We start from the raw sequence: 15,144 nt of genomic DNA, 5'->3' as shown, positions 1-15,144 counted from the left end.
CATGCACATGTCTTTATTTTTAACCAGGTTTTCACAAAGTAAAAAGTAGAAATCCGTTTTTAAAATGACGTTAGTCGTTTTTCGGGCTTGCAAGCGGGAGGGTGGCTATGGTATCGAATAATTAAGTTAGGTTTGGCATATTGTGACGAAACTTGATATATAAGAGTTTATGGAGACCTTTCATTGTATTGCGACCCTAGGATCAGGTCATTTAGTTTGGGAATCGGTTCCAGTTTGAGTATCGTTAATCGGTTTCGCTCAAGTAACCGATTATCAATTGACAACACCTTAATATATTTTTATTACTGTATAATAACACATAATTCTTTACTTTACTTTCTAATATGTGTATGTTTGAAAGTTATTTAGTGGTGTTGTTGCTTTCGACAAATATATAAAATGTTAACGATAGCAACTGAACACTTTTCGAATGTGTAAATGAACACAAAGGAGAAAAATAAAAGGAAAGCAAATAACAAGAGGAAGGAAGAAAAACAACACGCCGATTGAATCGATGTTCGATTATGACCATATACAATTACATCTCGATGATTTCAGGACCAACCAATCAATAATTGATTATAATCGATCATCGGAACATCACTAAGCTCGCTATTACTAACAATAGATAAATGGTTGGTACTGAAGTTAGGGTTGGCATGTTGCGACAGCAATATTTTATAGAGTTTTTTTTTGGATTGTGTTTCGGGCCCGAGTGTCATGGTCAAGTTGCATCTGGTTGGGGGGCTAAACAGTAACAGTTGAAACTGAATCTCACAAGGAAGACTCAATTTCCTCTGGCAATCATCGAATACCTGATTTCGTCGCATTGCGGCGTTTCTTGTTAACGTTTTAGTTTTACATTTTTTGGCAGGCACATGTTTCATCATAATTGTATTCATATCAAGAAAAAGCAGCATATAGATAGTCTAGCTCGACCTATGACAGCTCCTGTTAAACTTGCACCCATTTACGCATTCTATTCATTTGGTTCACACCAATATAGGCACATGATACATTTCGCTTATAAATACCAATGTACGCACATAATTCATTTACTTAGGTACATTAACGCACATGTATTTTTCATGATAAAGGTGCGGGATGTCGGAAAGAACATTCGTCATGCGCCCGGATTGGAGCTTACTGACGATGACTTGAAAGTCTGGCTATCTGATCTGAAAGCATTATTTTCTGACTCGGCATTCAGCATAGGCAATCCCCTTGCAAAAGAAGCAAAAGACCAGTTGCAGCAGGTAACATATACACGAATATATATTAATAAATTATACAGGACTTTTTCTATAGTACCCACAGGTCCGACTATCGGACCCATTTCCAAAACAAAATATATGATATTTTCCCCAATCTTCAGAAAAAAATTCCATTCAAAAGTAACAAGAAAAAAAAGATTTTTTTTATTTATTTATGAAAGTCTATTTGCATGTACTTGTTCATTCAACATCGTAATAAACTATGGGTTTGGGAATAATTGATTTCAAAAATCATTGATTTTCATCACATTCAGAGATCAGTATGAAATTTTATCTGTTATGATTTATTGTAATAGATATTTCAGACGTTTTAAGTCTCTATTTTGAAAGGGAAAAGAAACTCATATTTTATTGTTTCCAAATTCACAGGAGACTGAAAAGCTTGTTCTTTTAACAGTAAATCTTTCCAATTTAGGCATATTCGCGACGCAAATGTTTAGAGCCTTTTTCCCAAAATAGGCGGGAAAAGCCCTGAAAAATATTTAACGGCATCATGTTTTGTCTAGTTTCACTAGTGAATACTTCCATGTCGCTCCTTTTTAAGCAACTAATTATTTAGTAGTGGTTGAACTGTTATTTGTTGATTATAACCATAACGATGGTTGTCATTCACATATTTAATTGACCGATAAAGGGATTTTATTTTTTACAATACATTGACAAACTCTGTCAAGCAACATGATGGTAAGTGTCCAGGCGAATCGAAGCTCCCATTTGGTCACGGTAAGTGTTCTGGGGAACAGAGGATTCCATTCGGTCATGGTATTTAGTAACCTGGGAAACAGAGGATCCCATTCGGTCATGGTATTTAGTAACCTGGGAAACAGAGGATCCCATTCGGTCATTGTATTTAGTAACCTGGGAAACAGAGGATCCCATTCGGTCATGGTATTTAGTAACCTGGGAAACAGAGGATTCCATTCGGTCATGGTATTTAGTAACCTGGAAAACAGAGGATCCCATTCGGTCATGGTATTTAGTAACCTGGAAAACAGAGGATCCCATTCGGTTATGGTAAGTATTCTGGGGAACAGAGGATCCCATTCTGTCACGGTAAGTGAGCAAGCGAATCTTGGCAACCATTCGCGTCATGGTAAGTTACCAGGCGAATCGTGGCTCCCATTCGTATCATAGTAAGGGACCCGGCAAATCTATGCTGTCATTCGGTCTTGGTAAGTGACAGGGCGAATCATGGCTCCAATTCGCGTCATGGTAAGTGACCTAGGAAGGAAAATCCCAATCGATCATGGTAAGTGACCAGGCGAATCGAGGCCCCCATTCGACTCATGGTAAGTGTTCTGGGGAACAGAGGATCCCATTCGGTCATGGTTAGTGACCAGGCGAATTAAGGCTTCCATTTGCATCATGGTACGCGTCCTGGGGAACAGAGGATCCCATTCGGCCATGGTAATAGACAGGGTGAATCGTGGCTCCAAATCACATCATGGTCAGTGTCCTGGTGGACAATGGATCACATACAGTCATGGTAAGTGACCAGGCGAATCAAGGTTCCCATTCGCGTCATGGTAAGTGTCCTGTAAGATTGAGGCTGTAATTTACATCAACGAATTTTGCGACCAAGCCGATCAAAATTCTCATCGAGTCATGTTAAGTGACAAATCGGCTCGATACTCCAATTCACGTCATGGTAAGTGACCAGGTAAGTATAGGTTCCCAATCGCACCATAGGAAGTGACTGAGCAGGTCGAGGCTCCCATCGCATTATGGCGTGCGTGTCATGATTAGTGTCGAGGCTGACCAATGCTCCCATTTGCTTCATGGTTTGTAACCAAGCGGATCATGTCTCCAATTTGCGTCACGGTAAGTGACCAGGCCAATCGTGTCTCCAATTTGCGTAATGGTAAGCGACCAGGCGGATCGAGGCTGTCAATAGCTTCGTATTAAGTATCCAGGCAGGTCTAGGCTCCCATTAGAGTCATGGAAGTTACATGGCACATCGAAGTTTCCATTCACGTCATGGCAATTGACCTGGCAGGCGAATCTAGGCTCCCTTTCCTTTCATAATTTCCCGAAGGCCTTAGCTTCTGATGTAACATAATGGAAAAAATACCAATTAATTTTGACATTGTATTCTGTTCAATTATTATCATTATCAGCTGGAGAATGACGAACTTATCATAGAGCGGTCAGAGGTTGTGGTGGCCATTAAGGATTCGGTAGATTACCTGAGAGGACTTGCTTCTTCAAATCTAGAAACCGAGAATCGAATTCATGATCTGGAAATGAAGATGAAAAATATTCTTGAGCACAATGAAATTTCTGGGATGGATAGCTTTAAATCAGGTAGGTCTGATTATAACAATGCATACTTAAACACTTTTGTGCCTACTGTAAAATATTTATTTATTTAAACCGTATAATTGATAGATTAAACGATCGGATAGGTTATGTGACATCACCATTTATAAGAAGGGAAGTCTCGTTAAGATATATATATATATATATATATTCATATTACTTATTTATCACATGCTATACATTGCGTCCGGTTTGGTATAGCCGTATCTTTCTGTGATACACATGTGTTAAATAACATTGCACTATTTCTATTTGTCAGAAAAAATATCACTCCACATGGTTGTTAACAAATTAATTGGCCAAAACAATACTTTATTCGGCAATATTCTACCAAGTCATGTTTATTTCTCACTTTGATTTTTAGATGAAGATGAATTTAAAAAACAACTGTACAACAGTACTTTAATTTGTAATGATTTTCCCTCTAAACATTAAAAGGAAAGCGTCATATTTTGTCTCGATTTCATGAAAATAGTTTTAAAGGTGGTCCGTACTTGATCTATAGAAAATAACATCTAAACGTTTCACAAACTATGACGTCAAACCGGATATGAAATCATAATTAAAAATCTAAAAAGTGTTTTGAGCTCGACTAAAAGTATGACGAGCACGCAGGGGCGAATAGTACTCGAATAGTAAGTGTACGTCGTTATCCGGTTACAATTTTGGGACAAGTTGGCATTTTCACTTCTTTAACTAAAATATCCTTCATCCAATTCAGTTTCTAACACAGTTGTTCAAAACCATCACACAATGCGGTTACATAATACCAATTTATCCTTAAGTTAAGTTATGAGCCATTTGATTGACTGTCCCTTTTTACGTATTTTTTATTGCTTATGGCAGACACATGTTATATTTTGAAACCTGCTAATAAGAATGACGTACGTCGTTGTTCTAGTGGGTAGGCGGGAGGGCCGCGTCGAGCTTTCTTATGGTATCGAATAATTTAAGGTATGTTTCACATGTAGTGACCAAACTTGGAACATAGGAAGAATTCATGAATAACTTCCATGGAATTGCATTTGGAGTTCAAGGGTTGGGTGAAGGTCACTGCTAATAATGATAGATTACAGTTTGATACTGAATTACTTTAGTGACCAAACTTGGTATATATGAAGAGTGTATGAGTTAATTGCATTTAGAGCCATCAAGGCCAAGGTCACTGTTACTAAAAATGAAATAAAACAGCTTGAACTGAATCTCACACCGAAAACTTAAGATGTTCTGACAATTATTGAATACATAGTCTCGTCGCATAGCAGCGTCTCTTGTTCACTTTTTCATGTGATTGTTTTATTATGCCCCCCTTCGAAGAAGAGGGGTATATTGCTTTGCACAGACATGTCGGTATGTCGGTCGGTCGGTCGGTCGGTCGGTCGGTCCGTCGGTAGACCAAAGCTTGTCCGAGTGATAACTCAACAATTCCTGAACGTATGGTCATCAAACTTGACATGAAGGTTGGGCCTGACCAATAGATGACCCCTATTGATTTAAGGGCTCATCGGGTCAAAGGTCAAGGTCACAGTGACCTTTAATGGTAAAATAATTTTAAAGCTTGTCCGAGTGATAACTCAACAATGCCTAGACCTATGGTCATTAAACTTGATATGGAAGTTGGGCCTGACCATTAGATGACCCCTATTGTTTTTGGGGGTCATCGGGCAAAAGGTCAAGGTCACAGTGACCTTGAATGGTAAAAGGATGTCCAAGTGATAACTCGACAATGCCTGCACCCTTGGCCCTCATTCTTGACTTGGAGGTTGGGCCTGACCAGTAGCTGACCCCTATTGTTTTTGGGGCTCATCGGGTCAAAGATCAAGCACAGTGACCTTGAATGGTAAAAGGATGTCCAAGTGATAACTCGACAATGCCTGCACCCTTGGCCCTCATTCTTGACTTGGAGGTTGGGCCTGACCAGTAGCTGACCCCTATTGTTTTTGGGGGTCATCGGGTCAAAGATCAAGGTCATAGTGACATTGAATGGTAAAAGGTTGTCCAAGTGATAACTCAACAATGCCTGCACCTATGGCTCTCATAATTGACTTGGAGGTTGGACCTGATCAGTAGATGAACCCTATTGTTTTTGGGGGTCATCGGGGAAAATGTCAAGGTCACAGTGACCTTGAATGGTAAAAGGTTTTCCATGTGATAACTCGACAATGCCTACACCCATGGCCCTCATAATTGACTTGGAGGTTGAGCCTGACCAGTAGATGACCCCTATTGTTTTGGGGGGTCATCGGGCCAAAGGTCAAGGTCACAGTGACCTTGAATGGTAAAAGGATGTCCAAGTGATAACTCGACAATGCCTACACCCTTGGCCCTCATTCTTGACTTGGAGGTTGGGCCTGACCAGTAGCTGACCCCTATTGTTTTTGGGGGTCATCGGGTCAAAGATCAAGGTCATAATGACATTGAATGGTAAAAGGTTGTCCGAGTGATAACTCAACAATGCCTGCACCTATGGCCCTCATAATTGACTTGGAGGTTGGGCCTGACCAGTAGATGAACCCTATTGTTTTTGGGGGTCATCGGGCCAAAGGTCAAGGTCACAGTGACCTTGAATGGTAAAAGGTTGTCCGTGTCAGTACTCGACAATGCCTGCACCTATGGCCCTCAAACTTGACTTGGAGGTTGGGCCTGACCAGTAGATGACCCCTATTGTTTTTGGGGGGTCATCGGGCCAAAGGTCAAGGTCACAGTGACCTTGAATGGTAAAAGGTTGTGTGAGTGATAACTTGACAATGCCTGCACCCACGGCCATCAAACTTGAATTGGAGGTTGGGCCTGACCAGTAGATGGCCCCTATTGATTTTAGGGGTCATTGGGCCAAAGGTCAAGGTAACAGTGACTTTGAACGATAAAAGGTTGCCCGAGTGATAACTCGACAATGCCTGCGCCCATGGCCCTCAAACTTGACTTGGAGGTTGGGCCTGACCAGTAGATGACCCCTATTGATTTAAGGGGTCAGAGATAAAGGTCACAGTGACCTTGAAAGCAACTCGACAATTCCTGGACCTATGGTCATCAAACTTGACATGAAGGTTGGGCCTGACCAGTAGATGACCCCTTTTGACTTTGGGGGTCATCAGGCCAAGGGCAAGGTCACAGTAACCTTTAACGCAAAAAAGTTAACAAATCTTCTCCCAGTGATATCTAAACAATGCCTGTATCTATGATCATCAAACTTGACATGTAAGTTGGTCCTGACCAGGAGATGACCCTTATTGATTTTAGGAGTCAATTGGGTCAAAGGTCAGGTTCACAGTGACCTTGAATGCGAAAATGTTTCAAGTGATAATTGGACAATGCCTGCACCCATGGCCCTCAAACTTGACTTGGAGTTGTGTCTGACCTGTAGATGACCCCTTATGATTTAAGGGGTCATTGGATCAAAGGTCAAGGCTACAGTGACCTTGAACGAAAAATGCTTGTCTGTGTGATATCTTGTCAATGCCTGCACCCATGGCCCTCAAACTTAACATTTAGATTTTTGGTGACCAGCTGATGACTACTATGGATTTTGAGGTCATAGAGTCAAAGGTCATGGTCATAACACACTCTATTCTCAAACTTTGAATGGTCATAATCTTAAAACTGCCTTAACGGCATACAATGTTAGCGACAAATCAGCTGTCATTTCGGTCCATGCATATTTCATTCAATTGTCCATATAATCCTGACAACATGGCGCTCAGGGGGGGGGGGGCATAATGTTTGACAAACATCTCTTGTTGCTCTTGACAAGCACATGTTACATCATAATTGTATTCATTTCTAGGACAAAGCGGTGTATACTCCCGAGAGCTGTCCATTTTCAGCTTTTGTTGTTGTAATTTTTATTGAATATCATCTAAGTTTGCATTCTACTCATACACACAATTAAAAAGATCTTATATATCTGTGGGTTTAGATTATTCCTGTTACTACATTTCTGCAATGCATGTAGCGCAATATATGGCATTACTTGATGTTGTGCGGTTCATCACTGTAGCAGGTGAAGTAGCTAGGTCTTTTTTGCTATATTTTACTGGAAAAAGCATATGATAAAAGAAACTGACACTCCTAATCATATTAAATAAATAGGTAACCACCGTTAATTCGTACGTTGGGGATAATTTAATTGAACTCCGGAGATGTGCTAGTAAGTTCGCCAAAGCCTCCTTTACTTACACTTTTGCACTTGTTAAATAAAGTTGTGTACTGTATGACGACTTGCGATGGATCCTATAAACACGTTAGTGTGGTCACCAAATGCTCCAAAATGCAACTGTCCTGAACCCGATGAAGTTGATAACTAAACGACGACTCGTGACATAAAATATATATTCGTATAACACTCGTTTTGCCAGACGATATTTCTGCAACATTATGTTTTGTTTCAGAATTGAAAGACAACCTCATAAAGTACCACCGGGAAAACAATTGTACGCTCATGATAGGTCCCTTCGTTGAATGTGGAAGTGATATACTTGAAGACTTCTATGTTCCACCTAACATTAGAAGAGTTATTCTTCAACCAAGAGAAGAGGACAATACATTGAAAGAACCTCTCAAGAGTTTGGACCAGTTGCTCAGCTCCAAGCGAATTATCGTTCTAACTGCAGACGCCGGCGTTGGAAAAACCTCGTTTTGTAAGTTTTTAGTTGTATTGTGGTGCGCGGTGAAAGAGGGAAGGACCGATTTATTAGCGAAGCTTAGTGACACTCGAAACTTTTTCAGTGAAATCGAATGCATAGATAAGTTTACATATTTATTTTACATCCAGTTACGCGGAAATCAATGCGATACACTAGAGGATATCATTTTCTCTCATGCAAAGTCAGTTCACACAGAGTTATCAAGGGATAACAAAACTTTTAATGAGCTTTTATCAAACGAAAACGGCTTGTTCATTTTAGACGGATTAGATGAATGTGACATTCCTTCTTTAATGCCCTTAGCCGCAAATAGAAAGTATACTATACTCATTACATCACGTCCTTGGAAACTTGCAAGTATAAATATACCCAGTGAAAAAACATATACACATGCACAGGTTGACAACATGAATCAGGAAGTGTCCGCACAACTTGTGTTACATTCGAACAATTGTTTGAACAAGCATTTCAGCACCTCATATAATGTCGATGATTTCTTATCTGCTATTAAATATCAACATTTAGAATCTCATCTCCAAAATCCAATGTTCACCTTGCAGTTATTATGTGTCTATCACGACAAACACAATGAGAATAAAACAAGCCGGCAGAATGTTACCGGGGACAGTATGTGTACAGAGCACGATACAACGGTAGTATCTCATAAGAAGGATTTGGCGTACCTTGGTAAGACAAGGTCGCATATATACGCAAACATGATAGAACTGATACTCCGCAGTGTCGAAAAGAAGGAGAAATCACTCGTACAAGGTCTAAGTGAGTTATATAAGAACAATGGTCAAACACATACCCTTCCCGAATGCTTTGATGAAAGAAATTACACATGCAGTGAATTGGCAGGACTTATTAACAATATTGGAAAATTGGCTGCCTATTCACTCTTAGGCGATAATAAATCTGTAATAGAGGAACACCAAATGAGAAAACTTACGAAAGAGGAAACGACGGTACTTCTCAAATCGGGACTTCTTTCAAAAACAAGCTTGAAAACACTATCAGAAGAGAGCAATATGTACACATTTTTACATGAGACTTATAAGGAGATGCTAGCCTGTGTATTTCTTTCTTCGCAAGATTTCGAAAGTGATGTTTGGAAAAAGTGTATAAACAAGTTTGAATCCGTTATGTCACCCGATATTTTGTCGTTTTTATGTGTCATGAACTACGAACAAGGTTGCAAATGTTTAGATATGTTTAATAAAACAAAACGGTTATTTTATAAAGACGGCAAATATAACATATCCGGACTTAATGACTATCAATCTACAATTAAAATGGCCTATAAAGAATGTTCTGGCAATGGAATTGAAAAGCCTCAAATTACGTTGAAACACGCTTTGCTCAACTCAGATTTTGGAATGGAACCTGATAATGAACTTTTGCAAAAAAGCGTAACTGAATTGGAAACACTTTTCATACGCAAGTATACGTTTACAACAGCAATACAACCAAACATATTCTCAACTTCATTGGTCATCTTATATGTATCGAAGACTACGTTCAGGAATGACCTTATCGAACTTTCGAATTGTACACACCTCTCTAAGATAACTCTACATAACAGCCGCATAACACACATCACCATCAACCCGTCTTCCCTAGAAGAGTTCTGGGTTTACCTGAAACCAGAACTGAGACAAGAGATACCGCCAATGAAGGTGTCCTTTATGAGCGGTTCGCAGTTCTCTGGCAGTCTACAGAAGCTCAGTTTAGTGCACGTTACCATGGATGTTACCCTCGATTTGTCAAACTGCCAGAATTTACAGAAATTAATTCTTACAGATAATTCATATGAAAAAATGATAGGAAACAACGTCGTAAACAACATGCAACACTGTGAAGAACTAATGAAACTGCACCTTCAGAAATTGACATTTCCTACAGATACACACATGGATCTCAGCGGATTCAAACATCTCTCTGAGATAACTATACAAAACAGCCGCCTAGCACACGTCACCATCAACCCGTCTTCCCTAGAAATGTTCAGGGTTTATGTGAAACCAGAACTGAGACAAGAGATACCACCAATAAAGGCGTTCTTTGTTGGCGGGTCGCAGTTCTCTAGCAGTCTACAGAAGCTCAGTTTAGTGCATGTTACCATCGATGGTTCCCTCGATTTGTCAAATTGTCAGAATTTACAGGATTTAGATATTACAAATAACTCATATGAACAACTGATAACAAACAACGTGGTATACAACATACAACGCTGTGATGCATTACAGAAACTGCACCTTGACACATTGACATTTCCCGCAGATACACACCTGGATCTCAGCAGTCTCAAACATCTCTCTAAAATAACTATTGAAGACAGCCGCCTAGCACACGTCGCCATCAACCCGTCTTCTCTTGAAAAGTTCTGGGTTTACGTGAAACCAGAACTGAGACAAGAAATACCGCCAATGAAAGTGTTCTTTGTTGGCGGGTCGCAGTTCTCTGGCAGTCTACAGGAGCTTAGTTTAGTGCACGTTGCCATGGATGTTACCCTCGATTTGTCAAATTGTCAGAATTTACAGGATTTAGCTATTACAAATATCTCATATGAACAACTGATAGCAAACAACGTGATATACAACATACAGCGATGTAATGCACTACAGGAACTGTATCTTGACATGTTGACATTTCCTGCAGATACACACCTAGATCTCAGCAGTCTCAAACATCTCTCTGAGATAACTATAGAAGACAGCTGCCTAACACACATTACCATCAACCCGTCTTCCCTAGAAAGGTTCTGGGTTTACGTGAAACCAGAACTGTTACAAGAGATACCGCCAATGAAGGTGTCCTTTATGAGCGGGTCGCAGTTCTCTTGCAGACTACAGGAGCTCAGTTTAGTGCACGTTGCCATGGATGTTACCCTCGATTTGTCAAATTGTCAGATTTTACAGGATTTAACTATTACAAATATCTCATATGAACAACTGATAGCAAACAACGTGGTACACAACATACAACGCTGTGATGCACTACAGAAACTGCACCTTGACACATTGACATTTATTGCAGATACACACCTGGATCTCAGCAGTCTCAAACATCTCTCTGAGATAACTTTAAAAAACAGCCGCATAACACACATCACCATCAACCCGTCTTCCCTAGAAAAGTTCTGGGTTTACGTGAAACCAGAACTGAGACAAGAGATACCGCCAATGAAGGTGTCCTTTATGAGCGGGTCGCAGTTCTCTGGCAGTCTACAGAAGCTCAGTTTAGTGCACGTTGCCATGGATGTTACCCTCGATTTGTCAAATTGTCAAAATTTACGGAAATTATTCATTACTAATTTCTCATATGAAATTATGATAGAAAACAACGTGGTATTCAACATACAACGCTGTAATACTCTACAGGAACTGCGGCTTGAAACATTGACATTTCCTGCAGATACACACCTAGATCTCAGCAGTCTCAAACATCTCTCTAAGATAACTATAAAGAACAGTCGCCTAGCCCACATCACCATCAACCCGTCTTCCCTAGAAAAGTTCTGGGTTTACGTGAAACTAAAACTGAGACAAGAGATACCGCTAATGAAGGTGTCCTTTGTTGGCGGATCGCAATTCTCTGGCAGTCTACAGGAGCTAAGATTAGTGCACGTTGCCATGGATGTTACCCTGGATTTGTCAAATTGTCAGAATTTACAGAAATTATGAATTATAAATTTCTCATATAAAAAATTAATAGCAAACAACGTGGTATAGAACATACAATGCTGTGATGCACTAGAGAAACTGCACCTTGACACATTGACATTTCCTGCAGAAACACACCTGACTCTCGGCAGTATCAAACATCTCTCTGAGATAACTATACGGAACAGCCGCCTAACACACGTCACCATCAAGCCCGTCTTCCCTATAAAAGATCTTGGATACGTGAAACCAGAACTGAGACAAGAGATACCACCAATTAAGGTGTCCTTTGTGGGCGGGTCGCAGTTCTTTAGTAAACTTAAGATGCTAAGCTTATTGAATACAACGAATATTCAGAGCGTAGATTTATCTCAATGTGTTTAATTGCAAATAATCAGAATAGATCGCCCTGTTCCAACATTACTTTTGGGTTTCCGCATCTAGAGAAGATTCGATTGTTTGGTGCAAAATCAGAAGTTTGCAACAATGTTTTACATTTCACACCTAAATGTAAACATCCTTGTAGAAGAATATGGTTTGAATACCTACCCGCGGAAACGTTCAATTCATTGACTGTTTGCGGAACACGTTCTGAGATGTTTAAATTATTTAAGTTTCGCTGTTATGTCTCTAGACAGACATATTTCTGATTTTATGCAGACGATTGCTGTGAAGACGGTTGAATTTGAAGAGGTAAGAATAGTGACAGCTGAGCAGCTTGTATCATTTCTAAATTGTACGAAGCCTTTTCGAGCCATAGACAGGACAATAGGCGGAATCGACGAAATGCTGGTCGGGCTTCATACATCTGAGATCAGTTTCTCTAAATGTTGTGTTCTTGGATCAACAGTTGAGAAAGTAGAATCGGCGATAGAATATTTGCGACACGTTTGGGAAATAAAGAAATTCGAAAAACAGACTACAACATCAAACAGGTTCAGACACATCTAATGTGGATAAAGATAATACATACAGAAAATCAGTTCACGGTTGCAGTTCAAGGTATTGCAATTGAAACCAACAAAAGATACATAATTTGGTCAAACGATACATCTTTCTGTTAAGGATAAATGGAGCCGAATAACTTTTAAGAGACTATGAGATAGTGTGTGTAATGCGTACTGTACCTAGTTCTTCCGAGTGGCTACGCTTCGGGTGGAGCAACTTAATTTAAGGCATCATTTTAGTAGGTTTATCAAAAATATAATCGCGTTGGTATATACAAAGAAATTTATTTTTATATTTACAAAGAACGGACTCAAACCTTAAACCTACACAAGTATACAACGGTTTTTTATTTTGACTAAATAAATGAATCGGCATCCGAAACTCATGCATGCACAATATCATGTAATTCTTTTATCCACAGTTATACTCCCCGTATACCAGCCATACATCATACATAAAAAACTTTCAAACAACCCCGATTTCCTGCCCAGCTTTTAAACAGATTCGTTTCGTCTTATCTAGTCGTATACCAAATCATTAAGATGACTACGTATTTTAACCCCCAGACAATCGATTGCATGTCGCCATTAGGTTTCTGTAGTATATCAAAAGGCTAAGCTTTGTTAAATATTTTAAATTGTTGATATTTCGATGTCACACAAAACAAATTGAGTGAAGCACTTGTAAAAGATGTACTCTTACTCCAATTTTTTTTAGCACAATTAATAATATCGTTTTAATTATTTAATATGAAGGATACCGAATTTAATTTGAAAGAATTGTGCATAAAAACACGGTATTTCTATAGTAGACACAGTAATTTTTTTAGCATTCACCAATCATTTAATAATTTTGCGCTTTCTGCTGTTAAATACAAGGTTTTAATCTTGATTTCAGTAATGAATATTTTCCATAATTGCATTATTTAGTAAGTAGTTCAAGGTTTATCACTCAAAATTTATTTTTGTTATACATGTATATGTATTAATTTTGAATATTAGTGACACTTGAGTGTTTATGATTCGTTACTTTTCTGTCGATTATATACTACGAAGTTCCAAGCAACGTTGAAGTTTGTAGAAGTCACAAAATATTCATAATAAATTAGCTAAAACATAGGTACATCTATTTGCTGCCTGTTTTTCATGCCTGTATATATTATTTATTTGTCACACTTAAAATATTTTATGGAAAACCTTCAAAAATGTTCTCAGAATAATATTAAGTGAAACATTTCATTCTTTCATGTTTTTATTGTTTTAAGCACATGCTTCCTAATAATACGAATGTTAGAATAGATGCATTTGTATGTAATTTGTGTTTTTGCAACGCTCAAGATATTTTATTTGTTTATAATCGTTCAATGTGTTTGCATGTATGCATTAAAGGGACTCGTTCAAGTTTCATAGTGTTAGATATCGAAAACAATTATTGCGCGTGAATGTGAAGTAAACGCTTGTCCTAATGATAAAACATTGTAATAAGATCAAATCAGACATTTTTTTTTGTAAATAATATTTAAAAAGGTGAATAAACATACTCTAGGTTTCCTTAAGTGTTAGTAATGATTTGTTTTATAGGCTTTGAATTTTAAAATGCTGTGAAAAGAATATTTAACAGTGATTGTTTTGTGTTTGCTCATAAAGGTATGTGACATAACTCGATCCCCAAAAATGTTTTAAAATACTGTTGCCAACAGAAAAGTTTTGGGTGAGTCCCTTTAAAAATAAGATATGTATGTTGTTTTCGTTTGTTTATAATTGCTATCATTTGTATTTAAAACCTTATGTCAAAAATCAAACGGTAATAAAACTGGCACCTATTTAAATAGATTCACATTCAAAATAATATTATACTTAAAAATAAACCATTTTTATGTTATGTATTCGTATCTCTCATACTTCATTTTGAGGTCATACGGTACATACCGTCAGCTATTCTCCAATAAGTTATGCATGCTCTTTTCATCGGTCATTCATTTAAATTTTGTTATCGTTTACTTACCATATTTTCTTTCTGTGAACGTTACAAAAAAGTCCATGTCTGAAATAAAGTCGTAAAACATTTTCCCTATTATTACTAACATTTTTGATATATATTCGCTAAAATAAGAGAGTTTCAATATTCTGTCGAAAGCAGTTAATGGTTGTTTGTTCTGGAACATTCTCAAATGGAAATCTATTTCAATTTAAACCAAACGATGGTAATATTATATTGTGTTTTTTTTTATTTCCTCTATCCTTTACATATTAAACATAACAACCAAATATATTTTGAACTGCACATCAGTGATAG

General features: G+C 38.3%; 1 protein-coding gene across 1 annotated transcript in view; it reads left to right on the top strand.

Moving 5' to 3' along the window:
• The window catches only part of LOC128214463 (uncharacterized), a 33,953-nt gene that overhangs the window by 17,316 nt on the left and 1,493 nt on the right, over positions 1-15,144 (top strand). The window contains exons 3-5 of the mRNA XM_052920947.1: positions 1,098-1,256; positions 3,392-3,578; positions 7,982-15,144. The exon at positions 7,982-15,144 is cut by the window's right edge and continues 1,493 nt beyond it. Of these exons, the coding sequence (XP_052776907.1) occupies positions 1,098-1,256; positions 3,392-3,578; positions 7,982-11,922 (4,287 nt within the window). The 3' untranslated portion in view covers positions 11,923-15,144. The remainder of the gene's footprint in view (positions 1-1,097; positions 1,257-3,391; positions 3,579-7,981) is intronic.

The sequence above is a fragment of the Mya arenaria genome, chromosome 13 (assembly GCF_026914265.1).
Source record: "Mya arenaria isolate MELC-2E11 chromosome 13, ASM2691426v1".
NCBI lineage: Eukaryota > Metazoa > Mollusca > Bivalvia > Myida > Myidae > Mya > Mya arenaria.
This window is presented reverse-complemented; position numbering and strand designations above follow the sequence as displayed.